Genomic DNA, 19,151 nt, shown 5'->3' with positions numbered 1-19,151 from the left:
CATGTGCAGTTATTAATGCAGTATGTCCCAACGCATGCACAGTATTGCAATACATGCACAGTAGTACAGTGTACAGATCTGTATGCACATGCAGTTATTAACACAGTATGTCCCCATGCATGCACAGTATTGCAACACATGCACAGTAGTACAGTGTACAGATCTGTATGCACATGCAGTTATTAAAACAGTATGTTCTAGCATGCCAGTTGTGCAATGCATGCACAGTAGTACAGTGTACAGAATAGATCTGTATGCACATGCAGTTATTAACACAGTATGTTCAACGCATGCACAGTAGTGCACTTCAGATCTGTATCCTGCATTTGAAAGTGCCTGAACTCAGATTCCCTTTTTAAATGAACACATGTACCATGACATGATCAGGGGTCTTGGCCTCTTCAGTTTGGATTTCCATTTCTTTTATTTTCCAAAGCAAACCTTCAGCATCAAAGTTCAGTTGCAAACACTGGCCAGATTTAAAATCCAGATCCTGAAATCTGGCCACCTATTGTGCCAGTGTCTTACAGTCCATGAGCCAGCTGGGGAGGTGGGTACCACCTGTGGGGGACGGATGCTTGTGATTTTTGACAAGGCCTGTATGCCCCTCGAGATGGAAAACAGGCAAGAGCATTGCTAGGCTTTCAGCTTTCAGTGTGTTCTCGTGCTTTCATTGTCCTGACCATTGGGCCTGTAGTGGCCAAATTTGCAATGGGGTTTTAAAAGCTGGTTTTTTTTAAAAAAAAGGTTTTTTTTAAGCACACCAACTACTATAAACATTTGTTGATGTTGCCAGAGGCATGAAAATGAAAATTGGCAGGAATGTCTTCTAAAACCATTACTCCATGGAGAGAGTACAACCATTTGTCTATTGTTAAACTTATTTTTTTTGTCTATTGTTACACTTAAATTTTTTTTACACTTATATCCCGCTTTCCCCCCTAGGAGCTCAGATACATGGTTATTTTTGTCTTCACAACAACCCTGTGAGGTAGGTTAGGCTGAGAGATACATGACTAGTCCAGAGTCACTACACTATGCTGGCTCTTTGCCCTGTTCAAAAATGACTTCAGGGATCAAGCTAACACAGAGAAAGCTGTAAGTGCCACAAGGCTGTCACCTATTTTCCATCTCAGCTGGGTCGGGAGTGCGGAGACATTGTCAAAAATCACTCTGAGCATTCATCCCTTGAGATAGTACCCATGGCCAAATTTTGGAGGCCTGGCTCAGGGACTCATCTCTTCTTTTGAGATGCAGTAGGCAAGATCTCCATCTCCTCTGATGCCTCATCATCCTCACCTTGGTGCTAACAATGGTCCTCCTCTCTCTAGGTTCTCTGGAGATCATGCTGCAGAAGTGATAGCAAAGGTAAGGAACAAGCATGGGAACAGGGCAAAGAAATACTTTAGAGGGTTTTGGTCTGTCTTTATTCCAAGGTCTACTGGGAAATGAAAGGTTTCTCATCCCCTTTAGAAAGATACCAGATAACCGACTGGGGAAGACTGCTATCTCACCAGAGTCAGAAAAACTTGGGGTGTCAGATTTTGATTCCACCCAAATTATTATTTTATTTTATTTATTATTTATCACATTTATATACCACCCCACATAAAATCCCTGGGCAGTTTACAAATTAAAACCCAACAATTAAAACCTTAAATCATATAAAACACATTAAAATAACCATCAATAAAATTCTAAAACATTATAATCTAAAGCCTGATAAAATAAGTGTGTTTTCAAGCATTGCTTTAAAAAACCAGAGATGAGGAGGTTCTGATTTCATATAGGAATGTGTTCCAGAGCCCTGGGGCAACCCCAGAGAATACCTGGTTTGGGGTCGCCACCCAAAGAGCTGGTGGGAACTGCAACTGGACCTCCCCCAATGATATTAATAGGCAGCGGGTTCATGAAGAATCCAGGGATTTACAGCCTAGCCTTCCCCTGATATATGATTGGTTGATTAAGTGCTGTCAAGTCGGTGTCGACTCTTAGAGACCACATAGATAGATTCTCTCCAGGATGATCGGTCTTCAACTTGACCTTCAAGGTCTCTCAGTGGTGCATTCCTGGCTGTCATCATCGAGTCCACCACCTTGCTGTTGGTCGTCCTCTTCTTCTCTTTCCTTAATTTCCCCCAGCATTATGGACTTCTCAAGGGAGCTGTGTCTTTGCATGTGTCCAAAGTAGGATCGTTTGGGCCTGGTCATTTGTGCCTCAAGTGAAAATTCTGGATTGATTTGTTCTAGGATCCATTGGTTTGTTTTCCTGGCTGTCCATGGTCTTCTCTCCCTGATATATAGGCAGAGCTTTTTCATGGGGTAGCATTCAGACATGCAGTCCTCCTCCTCCTCTGGATATTCATATACTACTTTTCAACCAAAGTTATCAAAGCAGTTTATTTTGAGAAACTGTCCCCAAAGGGCTCACAATCTAAAAAGAAAGATTAAGTAGGCAACAGCCGCTGGGAGGGATGCTTTGCTGTGTTTGGATAGGGCCCGTTGCTCTCCCCTTGCTAAATATTAGCAATATTATCTTGTTTACACAGTCAGACAGGTGTTATTGACTGGTTTGTTTTATCCAGACATTGAGTCCTTCCCAAGGACCTGGGATGGCTGGATTTTATTGTCAATTGTTATAGATATCGTCGCAGAATATAGGCTGTTCCCAGTAAAGCTGCTTTTTGTAATTGGCTGATGGTGATTTCTGTGGCCCCTATGGTGTTGAGGTGCTCTTCAAGGTCTTTTGGAACTGCACCCAGGGCATGCCAATTACCACTGGGATGATTTTGGTCTTTTTCTGCCACAGCCTTTCAATTTCAATTTGTAGATCTTTGTATTTTGTGATTTTTTTCAATTTCTTTTTCTTCTATTCTGCTATCCCCTGGTATTGCTATGTCGATTATTTTGACTTGTTTTTCTTTCTTCTCGACTACAGTTATATCTGGTGTATTGTGTGGCAGATGTTTGTCTGTTTGTAGTCGGAAGTCCCATAATATTTTTACATCTTCATTTTCTTCAACTTTTTCAATTTTATGGTCCCACCAATTCTTGGCTACGGGTAGCTTGTATTTTTTGCAGATGTTCCAGTGTATCATCCCTGCTACCTTGTCATGCCTTTATTTGTAGTCAGTCTGTGTGATCTTCCTACAACAGCTGATCAGGTGGTCCACTGTTTCATCTGCTTCTTTACAAAGGCGGCACTTGCTGTTTGTGGTGGATTTCTCGACTTTTGCTCTTATTGCATTTGTTCTTAGTGCCTGTTCTTGTGCAGCCAGTATTAAACCCTCTGTTTCTTTCTTCAAGTTGCCATTCTTAAGCCATTGCCAGGTCTTGGTGATGTCTGATTTTCCACTTATATTGTGCAAATATTGACCATGCAGGGGCTTATTTCTCCATTATTCTGCTCGGTTCTTGACTTGTTCTTTCTTGTAGGCCTCTTTTGTTTCATTGGTGTTGAATAGTTTCACGTTCTTGACCATTTGAAGTGCATCTTCTTCACTGTCTCTTATATATTGTTCAAGGCCTCTTTTCTCCTCCTCTACTGTTTGATGGACTTGCAGCATTCCTCTTCCACCTGAGCTGCGAGGGAGGTATAGCCTATCGACATCACTGCGGGGGTGCAGAGCATGATTGATGGTCATGATTTTCCTGGTCTTACGATCCAGCGTCTCTAGCTCTGCCTGGGTCCAGTCTATTATTCCTGCAGTGTATCTGATAACAGGTATAGCCCAGGTGTTTATGGCTTGTATGATGTTCCCGCCATTGAGTTTGGACTTTAGGATATTTCTGACTCTCCTGATGTATTCACTTCCAATTTTTATTTTAACTTCAGTGTGTGCGATGTTATCAGCCTGGAGAATGCCCAAGTATTTGTAAGGTTCTTTCTCTTCCAGGTTCTTGATGTTGCTTCCATTGGGCAGTTCTATTCCTTCTGTTTTTGTTATTTTCCCTCTGTTCATTATTCATGCAGCACACTTGTCTAGTCCAAACTCCATTGCTATATCGCTACTGAATATACGGACAGTGTTTAGCAGTGATTCGATTTCTGACTGGGACTTTCCATACAACTTCAGATCGTCCATGTACAGCAGATGGTTGATTTTTCTTGATGTTTTAGATGTTTGGTATCCGAGGCCTGTTTTGTTTAGTATTTGTGAAAGTGGGGTCATGGCGATTACAAACAAGAGAGGGGATAGTGAGTCCCCTTGGAAAATGCCTCTTCTAATGCTAACCTGTCCATGTGCCTCGCCATTGGTTGTTGTTGTTGTTATTGTTGTTGTTGTTGTTATTATTATTATTAATTTGATTAAATATAAAGAGAATCACCACCACCAAAAGATGCCTCTTTGCTCAATTAGCCACTGCCCAAAGTGGTACGGCCCAGGAAAGGATGCATCATATTGGTCCTGTTAATCATATAAACTGGCCCTTTGAACACCGAACTGTCTGCACTTATCAGCAAAGCATGTTGGTGTTTTTCTGTCAGTATCACAGGGCGGATAGCGCAGAACAGCTGAGCTGCCATTCATGAATCTGTTCCCTTGGCCACACTCTGTCAGATGCTTTTGGATCCGCAGCGTCCCAGGCTGATCCAAGCCTCGGGAGCTCCATCAAGCCCGAACACTGTGTGCAATTCCGATTTGCCGGACATATCAATGCCACCCAGCTCTGCTTTGGGAGAGCTTGTCCTTTTAAATGGAAATCGGCTGCTCGGGTTCTGCAGGTGGTTCTCGCTGATAAGAGATTTATGAGGGTCTTTCTCTGGCATGTCGTGTTTCACAGTCTTTACGGCTCACCACCTCCGTTGCTTCCTCCGGGGCGGAAATCTCATTACAGCCAGTTTGTGTCCTCTGCACATGGAAGGCAGAAAAATGGACATCGGGCTGTGCACAAAACACTGTCAGGTTTCGAGTCGCTTTGGCGATTTGGGCTTTCAAACCACTCTGAATTTGACCTTCCGGGGGACAAACTGCAACTGGCTGTGGCTTTCCTGGAGCAGATTCACACATGCAGAGAACGGACTTGGAATTGCAGTTGCTTTTGGAAACATGTCATAGGAATGTTATTCCCTTTCTGCTCTGCTCATGGGCTTCTCCATGAGGTCCACAAATTCTGGCCTTTGGTACCATCTCAGGAGATGAGAGGTCATAGAGATTTGTGGCCAACTCTACACACCTAGAGACGGAAAGGAGGTGCTAGCATTGTTCCACTTAACAGCTTTCTGTGTGTGGTTTATTTCATTTTTTCATTCATTTTTACATTTATATCCTGCTCTGCCTCCAAGGAGCCCAGAGCAGTGCACATAGTGATGTTTATCTTCACAACCTCCCTGTGAGGTAGGTTAGGCTAAAAGATAAGTGACTGGCCAGAGTCATCCAGTGAGTTTCATAGATGAAGGGATTTGAACTCTGGTCTCTCCTCTCCTGTCCTAGTCTAGCACTCTAACCACTGTACCATCACCCTTCCAAAAAAAGAAGAAGAAAAAGACGGCTGGTCCGAGTTTGAACCAAACTGGTCCCGGTCCGTTATGGACCGATTTGTCCTGGTCCGAGGGGCTATGCTTGAAAAGGGGAATTTGGTGATCAGCAAGGTCCGGTTCTAAATTACACAAAGTAGGAAATTGCCAGCATGACCACAGAAGGTTAATGGTCATGAGAACATCCCTCTTGATTTATTAATGACTGAAACAGGTAAACTCATCCCCTGAATAAAATTACATAGGGACATAGGATGTTGCCTTATAATGAGTCAGACCGTGGGTCCAACTAGCTCAGGATTGTCTACACTGACTGGCAGTGGCTCTCCCATGTTTCAGGTAGGAGTCCTTCCCAGTCCTACATGGAGATGCTGCCAGAGACTGTCGGCATGCAAAGTAGATATTCCACCACTTGGTTACAATCCCTCCTAAAATAGGAAGCAGCCTTCTACTGAGTCAGGCCCTTGGTCCATCTAGTTCAGTATTGCCTACACTGACTGGCAGTGGCTCTCCAAGGTTGCAGGCAGGAGTCTCTCCCAGCCCTACCTGGAGATGCTGCCAGGGATTGAACCTGGGACCTTCCGCATGCAAAGCAGATATTCTACCACTCAGTTAGAAGGGTAAAGGTAAAGTGTGCCGTCAAGTCTGTTACAATTACTGGCATCCACAGAGCCCTGCGGTTTCCTTTGGTAGAATACAGGAGGAGTTTACCATTGCTTCCTCCCACGCAGCATGAGATGATGCCTTTCAGCATCTTCCTATATCGCTGCTGCCCGATATAGTACCAGCAGGGATTTGAACCGGCAACCTTCTGCTTGTTAGTCAAGCAATTCCCCACTGCGCCACTTAAGAAGGAGAAAGAGTTAATCCCCCTCCCCATGGACCCTGGTCCCAATCAGGATCGGGCATCCCCCAGCTCTTTTGGGTGAGGAAAAAAGGTGCTTCTGTTTGGAAGCATGTCCCTTTAGCATCCATTTGTGGGGTCGTCCAGTTTGACCACAGCTTCTTTGTTCTTTTCAGCCAGGGCTCCCTTGAAAGAGCGGATCCTGTGCTCTCTTTGGGAACACCAGCAGCTGTTGTTGCTCTGTGTTCGGGGAACAAAAGGAAACCGACTTACCAAGAGCAGCAAGAATGCCATAGGCAAATCCAATTAGATGCATTTATAGTTTGATGAATAATTCCCAACACGTCCCAAATATCTTTGTCAGGGGAAATTATTCAATGGTTAAATAGGCGCAAAGTTGCATCTCCTTTCAGAAGCATCCCTAATTATCACTGAGCGTCCCCACTACTAGTTGTGGGAAGCAAAAGTGGGGAAATGGCTTTGACAGGGAATTAGAACAATCCCTGGAGGAGGAGAGGTCTGTCAGTGGCTATTTGTCAGGATGGGCGTGTGGAACTTACATTTTCAGGGCCAATATACCTGAATTCCAACTGCTGGGGAGTAATCGCGGAGAAAGTCTATTGTCTTCATGATTGGCTTGGACCCGGGTCCCACCTTGGTGCCTCAGCTTGAGGCTGTGGCCAGGAACAATAGATTCAACAACTCCACCGGTTCCTTGAGGATAATGACTTGAAAACAGTGGTGGTATGCCAGCTGGTATGCCAGGTTGGACTACTGCAATGGGCTCCGTTTAGGGCTGCCTTTGTATGTCGTTTGGAAACTTCAGTTGGTTCAAAATGCTGCTGCCAGATTGGTCTCTGGGGTATCTCAGAGAGACCACATTATGCCTGTTCTTAAACAGTAGCACTGGCTGCCGATATGTTTCCGGGAAAGGTACAGGGTGCTGGATATTACCTTGTAAAGCCCTGAACGGCTTAGGTCCGGATTACCCGAGAGAGCGCATTTCTCTACGAGATCCCCAACACTCATTAAGATCATCAGGAGGGGCCCGTTTTGGGGTGCCACTGGTTCATCTGGAGGTGACCTGGGATAGTGCCTTCTCAGTTGTCGGCCCTGGGTTGTGGAATGTACTCCCCGTGGATATGAGAGGATTATCTTCCTTAGAGGCCTTCAGGGAGGCATTGAAGACCCATCTTCTTAGCCTGGCTTTTAATGATATCTAGTTTTATTTTTAATCTGGTTTAAAGGTTTTCTGATTTAAAACTGTTTTATTATGTGTGTGATTTTAATGTAAGCCACCCTGAGCCACTTTAGGAAGGGCGGTATATAAATTGCACAAATAAATAAATTAAATTAAATGAACTAAACTATTTCATTCACTAATCACTTAGGGCTATTAGTCAGTTGACTAATCAGTGGTCAAGAGAGTCTCTGTCTTGTTTTATGCTCTTCCCCCACAGCCGTCTTTCTACAGGGGTCTGGCAGGATCCCAGGTAACCCTGAGCAGCCTGGTGAACCAAAGCCGCGTCATGCTGGAGGAGCAAGCTCGCCATCTCCTGAATGAGCCCGAGAGAGCCACGATGGGCTACTACCTGGATGAGTACAAGGAGAACAACATCCCAGTTGACGCTCTGGTTATGGCTCTCTTTGAGCTGCTCAACACCCATGCCAAGGTAAAGGGAAGAGAACTTGGGGCAGAGAGGAACGGCATTAACCAATCTGTGTTTAAGGCTCAGAGACCTCCAGCTTTCCTGCCTTGCTGCTGTGTCTTGCCCTCAAAAGCATGGGAAGCATGCAAGGATGAAAAGGGGGGGAATGCAAATATAACCTATGGGACTCACTGCCACATGTTGTGGAGGTGACCATAAGGGGGTTGGTTCCAGATGGCTCCATAAGGGGATTAAACAAATTCATGCATGAGATCTCCTGCTGGAGTGTACCAGAGGCCCGTCTGTTTTCCTACAGTGGCCACTCAGATGCTCCTGGGAAGCCCACAAGCAGGGTATCAAGGGAACAGCCCTTCACTGATTTTTGTCCCCTTGCAACTGGTATAGTGCCTCTAGATAGGGAGGCTCCATTTAGCCACCATGGCTGCTCGTAAATATCTTCTCCTCCATGAATTTGTCTAGTCTTAGAAAACCAAAAGGTCTAAAGAAGATGTGGTGTTAAACATTCCATTCTTTAGTTCTGGGTTTTATCTTCTACTTATCAACAAAACAGCCAGGAGGGAGCCTGGTCTGGGTCACAATCCTGGGGCACACACCCCTCTGCTCCATTTTCCTATAGAAAATCCCACTCCTAGCTTCTGTGGGCCTCTAAAAGTGCCATTGCAGAAATGCCCCCTTGGCATTTGGGGGCCTATAGCAGTTTGAGGTGGGATTTTGATGGGGAAGCAGCATGAGATCAAGAGCCACAGTCCCCATCTGGATCTCACTCTCTGTTCTTTTAAAATAAAAATCTATCCTCCACTAGTTACGCTGAGATATTTGCATTTGAATGGGTGATGCACTGTCTCCTGTGAAATATTCCCTTTGCGGGATGGGGCCATAGCTCAGTGGAAGAGCTTTGCATGCAGAAGGTCTTGGGTTCCATCCCTGGCAGCATCTCCAGGTAGGACTGGGAAAGACTCTTCCCTGGAAACACGGAGAGCCACTGCCAGTTGGTGCAAACAATACCGAGCTAGATGGACCAAAGGTCTGGCTCGGTAGAAGGCAGCTTCCCACATTCCGATGTCACATCCAGTTTGATGCCGAGATCCTCTGATAGTGTTGTACATCATGTTCTGTCAAACCACTTATTCGATTTCCATCTGTCAGCAGCCATCTATTTTCTTTTAATTAATTCTTCATGGAGCAGCTCCCTGCATTGCTCACCATACAACCCTGAAAGGGAAAGTTGGGAGCAACGTTGGGAGCAGCTCCCTGCATTGCTCACCATACAACCCTGAAAGGGAAAGTTGGGAGCAACTTCAACAGATACCGGAGGCCAAGATCTCTTCACAGTTGTCCAGGCAAAAAATCCTCTTCGCGAGTCTCATTTCAGTCCTCCAACATTCCCTTCTTCCACAGTTCTCACTCTTGTCCGAAGTGAGAGGAGTGATATCTCCTCAGGACCTCGACCGCTTCGACAACCTGGTCCTGAAGAGGGAGATCGAATTCATGAAGGCCCGGCAGCCCTCGGGAACGGGAACCGGCACGGACTCCTACTCAATCATGTCGTACAGCGACACCGTCTCTTCGGCTGGGAGCCATTTCACTTCCACCACCGTCAGTTCAGCTCGGGTAGGTATGCCTGGCTTTCTTGATAGAGGTCTAGTGTTTTGCCTTGGGAGGTTTTCGGCCATGGCACTATCATCTCTTCTGACCCCATTTTAAGGACCCTGAGGAGCTCAATGAAAGGCATCAAGGTCGTGTGAGGGGAGGGGAGGAACCTGTGCTTATGGCAGAGATCAAACAATGACAGAAACCTGGGAACCCAGGCCTCCACTGAACATTTAAAAATAAGCAGTGGGTACACCTGCTCCCACATGATTCTGCCCATACAGTCAGATGATCATGGGAGGCTTTCTTCCACATCCCACCATCACTTGAGGTGGGGAGGCAAACATGTGAAACAGGGCCTTTCGGGTTGTAGCACCCAGATTCTATAATTCTCTCTCCTGGAAAGCCCATATGACCCATTCTCTTCTCATCTTCAGAAGAATGATGAAACCATCCTGTTCAGGCAGGCCTTCAGTTGAGGATGAATAATCCCCCTGATAAGTTGTTAATGCTGAATGTCTTTTTTGTTGATAATGCAATGGAATGGAATCTGGTAATGGGACCCATTAAGCATCGTATTTCCCATGGTGACCAACCAGGTGTCCCCAGGAAACCCACAAGCAGGGCATGATAGCAACAGCCTTTCCCTAGTTTTTATTCCAGCCACTGGTATTCAGAGGAAAATCACCACTGAACTTGATTTAATTTTGGAAAGAAAGAAAAAAGCAGAACTTGAAGACCTTCAAGACCTTTTAACTAAGATTTTATAATTATCTGGCTTGGCTAATACACTGAGAGACCTCTCCTCCTCCACAAAGATGTCTAGTCCCCTTTCAAAGCTTTCAGCACATCTTGTGGCGGTGAGTTCCACAAGACAACAGTGTGGTGTGCAAGAGGAACTTCTTTTGCCTTTCTTGCCCTGCACATCTCCTGCCAAACTCATTGGACGACTCCCAAGTTTGAGTTTTATGTGATGGAGAAGAGACGTCTGTCCACTTTCTCCACACCATGCATAACTATAAACCTCAATCAGGTCCTCCCCTAGCCAAGTAACTATAATTAAGGCAACAGTTGGCTTGTGTAGGCATAAGCCTGCTCTCTTCAGCAAGGCTTGTAAATAATTTTCTCCACGTCTTCCACCTCCTTGAATTGTTTGCACACCCATCGCCTTTCTGTGGGGGGGGGGCGATGTGGGAAAATGTGACCATCCGCATTCCCAGCCAGCCTCCGCAAATCCCGCTGCCCCCTCCAGAAATGCCACTGCCATTGTTCTAACATCAGAGACCTCATCACGCACTGCGTCTAATTAAATTATCATAATCATCTCTAAGTGTGCAGGCTTGCGGCCCCGGAATTAATTTGCCAGCAATAAAACACCTTTCATCATAAATGCATTAGCAGGTTCAGAATCCGAAAGCCCTGTCATAATAATGGAGCTACTGGTGGTGGCTGCTGGAAGGCAGATATTGCCATGGGGTCAAAGATGTTTGGGGAAAGATGGAAGCTGTGGCATTTCTTTGGACTGGCAGCTCATACATACAGAAGTGTAAATACAATTGATACAAGACAATAATTTACGATACGATACGATACAATTCGTATCATATTGACAATAATTTAAATGGAAATAATTAAAAGCAAAACAGAAACAAATGAAAGCAGCAGATGAAGTCAGAAGATTTGCTGAGGGCTCAGATCACAGGCAAAAGGCCTGGTGAACTGGAAGGTTTCCATCTGGCACTAAAAAGTTGACAAAGCTGGTCCCAGGAGAGCCTTTCAAGGAAGAGTGTTCTGTGACTGGTGGGTAGCACCTCCGAAAATGCCCTCTGTCTGTGTGTTCCTCATCTTGTCTCAAATAGAGGGCTGAGGCTCTGGGGCCAAAGTCTAGGGCCTCCACACCCCTGGTGCCCCCCAAATCCTCTGTAGTAGGGTAGTGTGATTTGTGCCCTCAAGCTCTGAAGAAGACCTAAACATATGAGCCGGCTGCTGGGGAGACGGGGGCCCTTTAGGTACCCTGGGTCTAAGTTATATGCCGCTTTAAAGAGCAGCACCAATGCTTTGTATAGGGCCTAGGATGGAAACCCCATTGTGTGTGAAGTTGACTTCTTTGTGCTGAAGTTCTTGCAGTCTGCAATTTTGCCAAGGAGTTTTACAAAGGAAGCTAATATTTCAAGCACAGCTTGCCTTGGGTGTCAGTTCCTGCCACTTTTCTGCATGTGTTTCCCTTCTGCATTACCAACAAGAACATCCATGTGGATAAGAGGCTGCAAGACAGCAATCCTTTCTGTCTAACTGCACCAAGATGCTTTTTGTGCAGAGTTTTACTGATGTGCACAGGTGTGTTTCCCAGGCTATGGGAAACACCTCTATCGTGCAGCAGCAACATAAGAAGATGCTGAAAGGCATCATCTCAGACTGCACGGGAGATGGCAATGGTCAACCCCTCCTGTATTCTACCAAAGACAACCACAGGGCGCTGCTGTCGCCAGGAGTCTACACCGACTTGACAGCACAACTTTACGGGCGCTCCAGCATATTGATGAAACAGCCTACAATAAGACGAGAGAACAACTGTACATACAATCACACATCAAGCTTTCTTTTTGTGGAGTTGTGTTAAGGTGCATAGTGGCAATGTGGTCAAGGGGGAAAGACAAATAGTAGAAGGAACTGAAAAGTATGACATACTCCACACACCTGGTGCTCTGTACTAAATCCAGAAAGGATTTAATGCTCTGTACCATATCCAGAAAGAAAATTGAGAGTTCTGATGCATTGGTTCCTTTTCAGAAATGAGTCCACGTAATTTGGAACTCCAGCATCTGGAAAGAACTTAATCTTCTGATAAGAAGAATTTTCAGCACATCCCGAGCATTTCTTAGAGGCCAATTGCAGAAATAGTTATGGATTCCCATCTGCTACACCAAAAAGATATTATGCTAAATACACCTTATTTGTTGTTTTTCTTGCAAAGTTTGAGTGAGGGAAGTGTTCTGTCATTATACCTGAAATTTTTTTTACTTGTTACTGAACTTTTAACCTATTTCCCCTTCCCCTCTTTTATTTTTTTTAAAAAATGTTTTCACAACCCATCCTTCCAGGAGCGACTCTTGTGGCTAATAGACCTCATGGAGGTAAGGAACTCTTAATGGGGAGTGTGATGATTTGTTTCCTGGTGACAAGGGGTAGCAAGTTTAGCCGAATCAGACCTGAAGCTTAACTACATGATGCAGGAGTCATGGGATAGATGCTTATCGATTTTGCTCCCCTCCCATTCTTCTTCCGTTCCCACTGATGTCTGGCAAAAGAAACTTGCACTGTGACCTAAGGAATGGGCTAGTGACTAGCTCACTAGCAAAGTTGATGGGACTGGAGGCCAAGAAGGATCCTGTCCTAGAGATGCATGCAAATCAGAATTCTCAGTGTGTCTGAAAATGATCTAGTCATATGGAACCTATGAAGATGCCTTCTACTGAGTCAGACTACTGGTCTATCTGGCTCACTATCCTCGGCACTGACTGGCAACAGCACACCAGGGTTTAAAAACACGTAGCTTTTCTACCTAGAGAGGCCAGGGTTATCTTTGGAATTTGTTGCCACAAGGTGTGCTGATGACCACTGACTGAAATGGCTTTAGAAACAAATTAAGCAGAAGTTGACCACAGGGATGTTCATTCATGGAGGATGGTTTTGAGAGCTGAGAGCCAGCGTGGTGTAGTGGTTAGAGTGTTGGACTAGGATAGTGGAGACCTGAGTTCAAATCCGGATGACTCTGGGCCAGTCTCTTCTCTCTAGGCCTAACCAACCTAACAGGGTTGTTGGGAAGATAAACATAACCATGTACACCACTCTGGGCTCCTTGGAGGAAGAGTGGGATACAAATGTAAACAAACAAATAAATAAAATGGAGCCTCCATGTACAAATGAAGTCTATCTCTGAATGCCTGCTGCCAAGGACAAACAAGAGGGGTAGACCATTCTGGAAACTGGAAGTTGACCAGATGGACCATTGCTCTGATCCAATGGAGCAGTTTATGTTCTAGCAAAAATCTCCACGAGTTGGATTTCTGTCTGTCATGCCATGGGAATGACCCTGTGAAAATGCAAGTGTCGGCCTTCTGTTCTCGTGCTCAATCCTGTACCTGCAAAGAGCAGGTAGGAATGGTCTGAAGCATTTCCTCCGTCTGCTCTGTCTCCCCCACTGGGCCTTTTGCTTCTTGTGCATGGCTTACACAGCCGATGGGGGCTGTCAGGTGTGTCTGTCCAACTCCCAAACAACCCCTTGCTGGCTCCTCTCCGTGCCTGCCCAAATGCACACCAGCTGGCCTGCTTAGCATTTCCCTGCCTAATGACTGCCCGGATCGCCGGCAGGTCTCGTAAGCTGGAGGTTAATTGTGCACTGTGGTAATTGGAGCAGCTTGGCCTGATCACAGAGTTGTGCTGGTTCCTAATTTGCTTTAAAAGGAGCCAGCCTCAATGGGGACAGGACGAGAATTCTTTTTTCTCTCTCTTTTAGCCCGCCATGTGATTACGAGATTTATGAGGAGACGGGTGGTTCTGTGTTTAGCCACACAAGTGAGTTTAATGCACATGGAGGCTCTCCTAGGAAGCTACTGCCAATAAATAAATAAATAATCAAGCATTGACTTTGCACCCGTGGCAACCTTTTCTTCTAAAAAGCTAGTATCCGAGGGTCACTTCACCGGAGGTTGCCTCCTCCCTTCCAGCATCTGACATATGAAAATAGGGACGTGCTTGTCACTCCCCTCTCCTCGTCCCAAGGACCACCTCCTAGAAGGCACACCGATGATAAGGCACTTCTCATGGTGGTAAACCAGGTAGGACAAGCATCCTACCCAGCTCCGGGAGCTGGGTGTGCTCCCGTTTTGCGATTGTGTGCAAGTGAAAACGATTGTGTGCAAGTGAAAACCAAGGTAGGAGGCTGCTGTAAGATATTCCCCTTGGGATGTGGCTCAGTGGCAAAGCACCTGTTTTGTATGCAGATGGCCCCAGGCTCAGTCCTTGGCAGCATCTCCAAGTAGGGCTGAGTCAGACCCTTACCTGGAACCTTGGAGAGCTCCTGCCAGTCAGTGTAGATAATACTGAGCTAGGCAGAACAGTAGTCTGACTTGGTCTAAGGCAGCTTCCTAAGTGCTCCTGATGGGTTCCACACACCTCCCTGCCTGGAGAGTGGCAGGCAGTCTGGCCTGGAGTCTGGCCTTCCTCCTCCTCCCTCTCCCCAGTGGATCCTGCCTTTCCTGTCACTGGTGCTGACATGCAGATATCAGGGAGGGTGATGGTGGGGAGGAGCCTGGCCCTTGGGCGGCCCGAGGGTCTTGCTTCAGGGGGTTCAGGCTCTATGGGTACTGCCTTGAGAGGCTCCGTCTCTGGAGCTCTAGCCCAGTGCCAGGGCCCAAGCGTGGGTCTGGGTCTGGTCCCGCCTCTTCAAGGGCCAGACCCATAGTCGCTAGTCAGGACCGTTTGGATCCATCACTACCGTCCAAACTCTGCTGCAGGGGAATCACCAAGACCCTGGCTTCTCCACTCCACCCTGCCTGGGAACAGGAAATTGGCTAGAAGCTGGGCGTGTCAGCATCACACGGGCAACCCCTGTGCCTTGAGAATGGCAAAGCAGCTTGGCCATGGGCAGAAATGCCATTTCTTGGGGGATCTTCTTTGTTTACGGAGCCCATTGGCTGAATTCTGAGCCGGGGAGGGGCGGCAGCTGGAGATGTCAGAAGGGCAGGGAGGGCACTGGCATTTCACGCCCCTCCTGAGCAGCAGCTCATTCCAGAAGGGGGCATCTTGTTGGACTGGCGATGCTGAAAGCCACATCGGGTGTAGGTGGAGTTGCTGCTTCCGACACAGAGGGTGCCTCTCAACCTGTCCGCCCTAAGCTCCTGCTTGCACCTGCCTACATGGACAACCCTGCCTTGACATTGCCTGTCTTCAAGTGGAAAGGGGGGCCCTGCAGGAAACAAGTGAATGGTGCCGTAATCTGGCAAGTTCCAGTCTTTCCCAAGGTTGGGTGGAGGTGAATGGCTCCCTGCACAAATGGACGGGTGGGCCAAAAGATGGCCAGATTGGACCTTTGGGCCGTTGGGTGCCGGCCCCCGCCCAGCTCAGAATTCTCTCCACGTCTGTTTGATCCTTAATAGGTCCATTTGAATGCAGAGTTAAAGTCTGCCCAGTCAGCCCCATGCATAAGAACGACATTTTAGTGAATTCCCCAGTGTTAATTATATCAGCGGTAGGTGCCGTCTGTCTGCTCTGCCGATGATGAGTCCCTTCTCCTCCCCGTTCTCTCTCCCCGGCTCCAGTTGCTGGCAACTTCCCGACTGACAGCCTCACCAAGTCCTCTCCTGCAGGAGAGACTAGCTGGCTGTTTAATTTAACTTTTGCTAATTTTTGTCGGTGATTCCCTTGATTCATTCTCAGCTGTATTTTGTCATTTGCTAATGGCATTTGGGCTGTGCTCATAAGTTTAAGCGGCAGGGGGAGAAACGTCTGGCACCCATGTGCATCTGAGACTGGCTGAGATAATAATGTGGGCAGTGGAGAAAGAGGAATGCACTGCATATGGACAGTAACAATGCCAAAATGACTTTACAGGATTAGACCATGCTGCAACTGTTCCAAACAGCAGCCAGCTAGGTACCTCGGGAAGTTCACAAGTAGAACCTAAAGGGAATGGCCTTCCTTTCTACTCAGCATCAGGCATTCAAGATATCATGCTTCTGTACATGGATGTTCCACTTAACTAACCTATGGCTAATAGCCATCGATAGTTCTGTCCTCTGCAAATTAGCCTTTCTTGTGTTATAATCTAATCCATTCTTGTTATCTCCTCCATAATTAATCTAATCCTGTCTTGACCAGGTGCCTCTAAGAAACCCACAGGCAAGAGGTGAGGGCATGCCCTCTCTCTTGCAGTTGCTCCCCTGCAGCTGGTATTTAGAGGCATCTTGCCTCTTAGGCTGGATGTGCCTATAGCCACCAGACTAGTAGCCCCTGAGAGCCCTGTCCTCCATGGCTTTGTCTAAGCCTCTTTTAAAGCCATCCAAACTAGTACATGGAGGAGAGGAGAGCTGGTCTTGTGGTAGCAAGCATGACTTGTCCCCATAGCTAAGCAGGGTCTGCCCTGGTTGCATATGAATGGGAGACTAGAAGTGTGAGCACTGTAAGATATTCCTCTCAGGGGATGGAGCCGCTCTGGGAAGAGCAGAAGGTTTCAAGTTCCCTCCCTGGCTTCTCCAAGATAGGGCTGAGAAAAATTCCTGCCTGCAACCTTGGAGAAGCCACTGCCAGTCTGTGAAGACAATACTGAGCTAGATAGACCAATGGTCTGACTCAGTATATGGCAGTTTCCTATGTTCCTATGTTCCTAGTAGCCATCACCACATCCTGTGGCAGATGATTCCATAGATTAATTATGTGCTGTGTCAAAAAGTACTTCCTTTTGGTTGGTCCTAAATTTCCCGGCCTTCAATTTCATGGGATGACCCCTGGTTCTAGTGTTGCAAAAGAGGGAGAGAAGTTTCTCCCTCCACTCTCTCCACTCCATGCATAATTTGATACACCTCTATAATGTCTTCTCATAGCTGCCTCTTTTCCAAACTAAAAACCCCCAGATGCTGTAGTGTTGCCTCATAAGGAAAGTGCTCCAGGCCCCTGGTCATCTTGGTTGTCCTCTTCTGCACCTTTTCCAGTTCTACAATGTCCTTCAGTGACCAGAACTGTACACAGTACTCCAAATGTGGCCACACCATAGATTTATTTAAGGGCATTATGATATTAGCATTTTTATCTTCAATCCCCTTCCTAATGATCCCTAGCATGGAATTTGCCTTTTTCACAGCTGCCACACACTGAGTCAACACTTTCAACGAGCTGTCCACCATGACCCCAAGATCCCTCTCCTGATCAGTCACTGACAGCTCAGACTCTATCAGTGTATATGTGTTGGGGGTTTTCATCCCATTGTGCATCACTTTACACTCACTTACACTGAACCGCATTTGCCATTTCGTCTCCCCGTCAGCCAGTTCGGAGAGATCCTTTTGGAGCTCCTCACAATCTACTTGGATTCACTACCCTAAGCAGTTTAGTGCCATCTGCAAATCTGGCCACTTTGCTCGTAACCCCAACATCTTGGTCATTTATGAACAAGTTAAAGAGCACTGGTCCCAGTAGAAATCCCTGGGGGACCCCACTTCTTACTTCCCTCCATTGTGAAAATTGTCCATTTATTCCTCTCCTCTGTTTCCTGTCCTTCAACCAGTTACCAGTCCACACATGAACCTGTCCCCTTATCCCATGACTGCTAAGTTTACTCAAGAGCTTTTGTTGGGGAACTTTGTCAAAAAGCTTTTTGGAAGTCCAAGTAGACTATGTCAACTGGATCACCTTTATCCACATGCCTGTTGACACTCTCAAAGAACTCCACAAGGTTAGTGAGGCAAGACTTGCCCTTGAAGAAGCCATGCTGGTTCTACTTCAGCAAGGCCTGTTCTTCTATATGCTTAACAATTTTGTCTTTAAGTATGCTTTCCATCAATTTACCCAGCACAGAACACAGAAGTTAAACGTAGCGGCTTCCTGATCCCCCGCCCCCCGCCCTCTGGATCCCTTTTTGAAAACTGGAGTTTCATTAGGTAATTTCCAGTCCTCTGGTACAGAGCCTGATTATGGGGACAAGTTACATAGTTTTGCTAGGAGATCCGCAATTTCACATTTGAGTTCTTTCAGAAATTTCTATGCCCCTAAGGATCAAATCACCCACTACTAAGAGGCACCCATCCCCTGGAGGAGTATCCTCTGTGCAAGAGGATATGAGCTCCTAACTCAAGAAAGGGGTCCCTTCTAAGGGAGCATTCCTCTCTTCTTCCTCAGACTGATGTCCTCCTTCCCTAAGACCTTCATTATCCATGATAGCAGGGAAGCTGTCAGCCTGAGAGTGGGGTGCCTCTATCACATCCCTGAGGGTCTCGCCCACATACCTCTCTGCCTGTCTGAGCTTCTCCAGGTCAGCCAACTGGGAACCCACTTGTTCCCTGAGAGCCAGGAGCTCTTTGCATGGAGTGCACACCCACCTCTTCTGCCCCTCAGGCAGACAATCATACATGCAACACTCTGTGCAATACATTGCGAAGCGCCCCCTTCCCTGCTGGCATTCTACCTTCATAACTGGTCTTATTGGCTACTTAGAATATATAGAGCTTGTTTACTCGAAAGCTAGATCTTAGCTGCAGTTGTCAGCTAATTAAAGGTTTCAAACCCTGTCCTCCGAGGAAATTACAAAAGTGGGGTAGTACTCGCCTTCCCCTTCTGCTGGAAGTCTCCTCTCTGATAAAGGGGGACTGCTTGTGTGCCTCCCCGCACACTTCCCCGATAAACTTCACACAAAACACCCTTGATACTTGTTAGCTAACTCCTGTTCACAAAGCGCCGGGTAGCAGAGCTCCCCTGGTCTGAGTCTTGTCTTCTCAAGAGCTGCTTCCAAACTGAGCTACCTCAGGATAGTGTCCCCTCCCACAAGCTCTGTGACTCGCCTGCAGTTTATCCCCACT

General features: G+C 46.6%; 1 protein-coding gene across 3 annotated transcripts in view; it reads left to right on the top strand.

Annotated features, from left to right (window-relative positions):
* WHRN (whirlin) overlaps positions 1-19,151 on the top strand; it is an 86,843-nt gene that overhangs the window by 54,771 nt on the left and 12,921 nt on the right. For all 3 annotated transcript variants that reach the window (XM_053281863.1, XM_053281862.1, XM_053281865.1), the window contains exons 5-8: positions 1,332-1,368; positions 7,783-7,995; positions 9,391-9,603; positions 12,684-12,716. In XM_053281863.1, the coding sequence (XP_053137838.1) occupies positions 1,332-1,368; positions 7,783-7,995; positions 9,391-9,603; positions 12,684-12,716 (496 nt within the window). The remainder of the gene's footprint in view (positions 1-1,331; positions 1,369-7,782; positions 7,996-9,390; positions 9,604-12,683; positions 12,717-19,151) is intronic.

Source organism: Hemicordylus capensis, chromosome 17 (assembly GCF_027244095.1).
Source record: "Hemicordylus capensis ecotype Gifberg chromosome 17, rHemCap1.1.pri, whole genome shotgun sequence".
NCBI lineage: Eukaryota > Metazoa > Chordata > Lepidosauria > Squamata > Cordylidae > Hemicordylus > Hemicordylus capensis.
The sequence above is the reverse complement of the archived record's forward strand: the minus strand, read 5'-3'. Positions and strand labels throughout refer to the sequence as shown.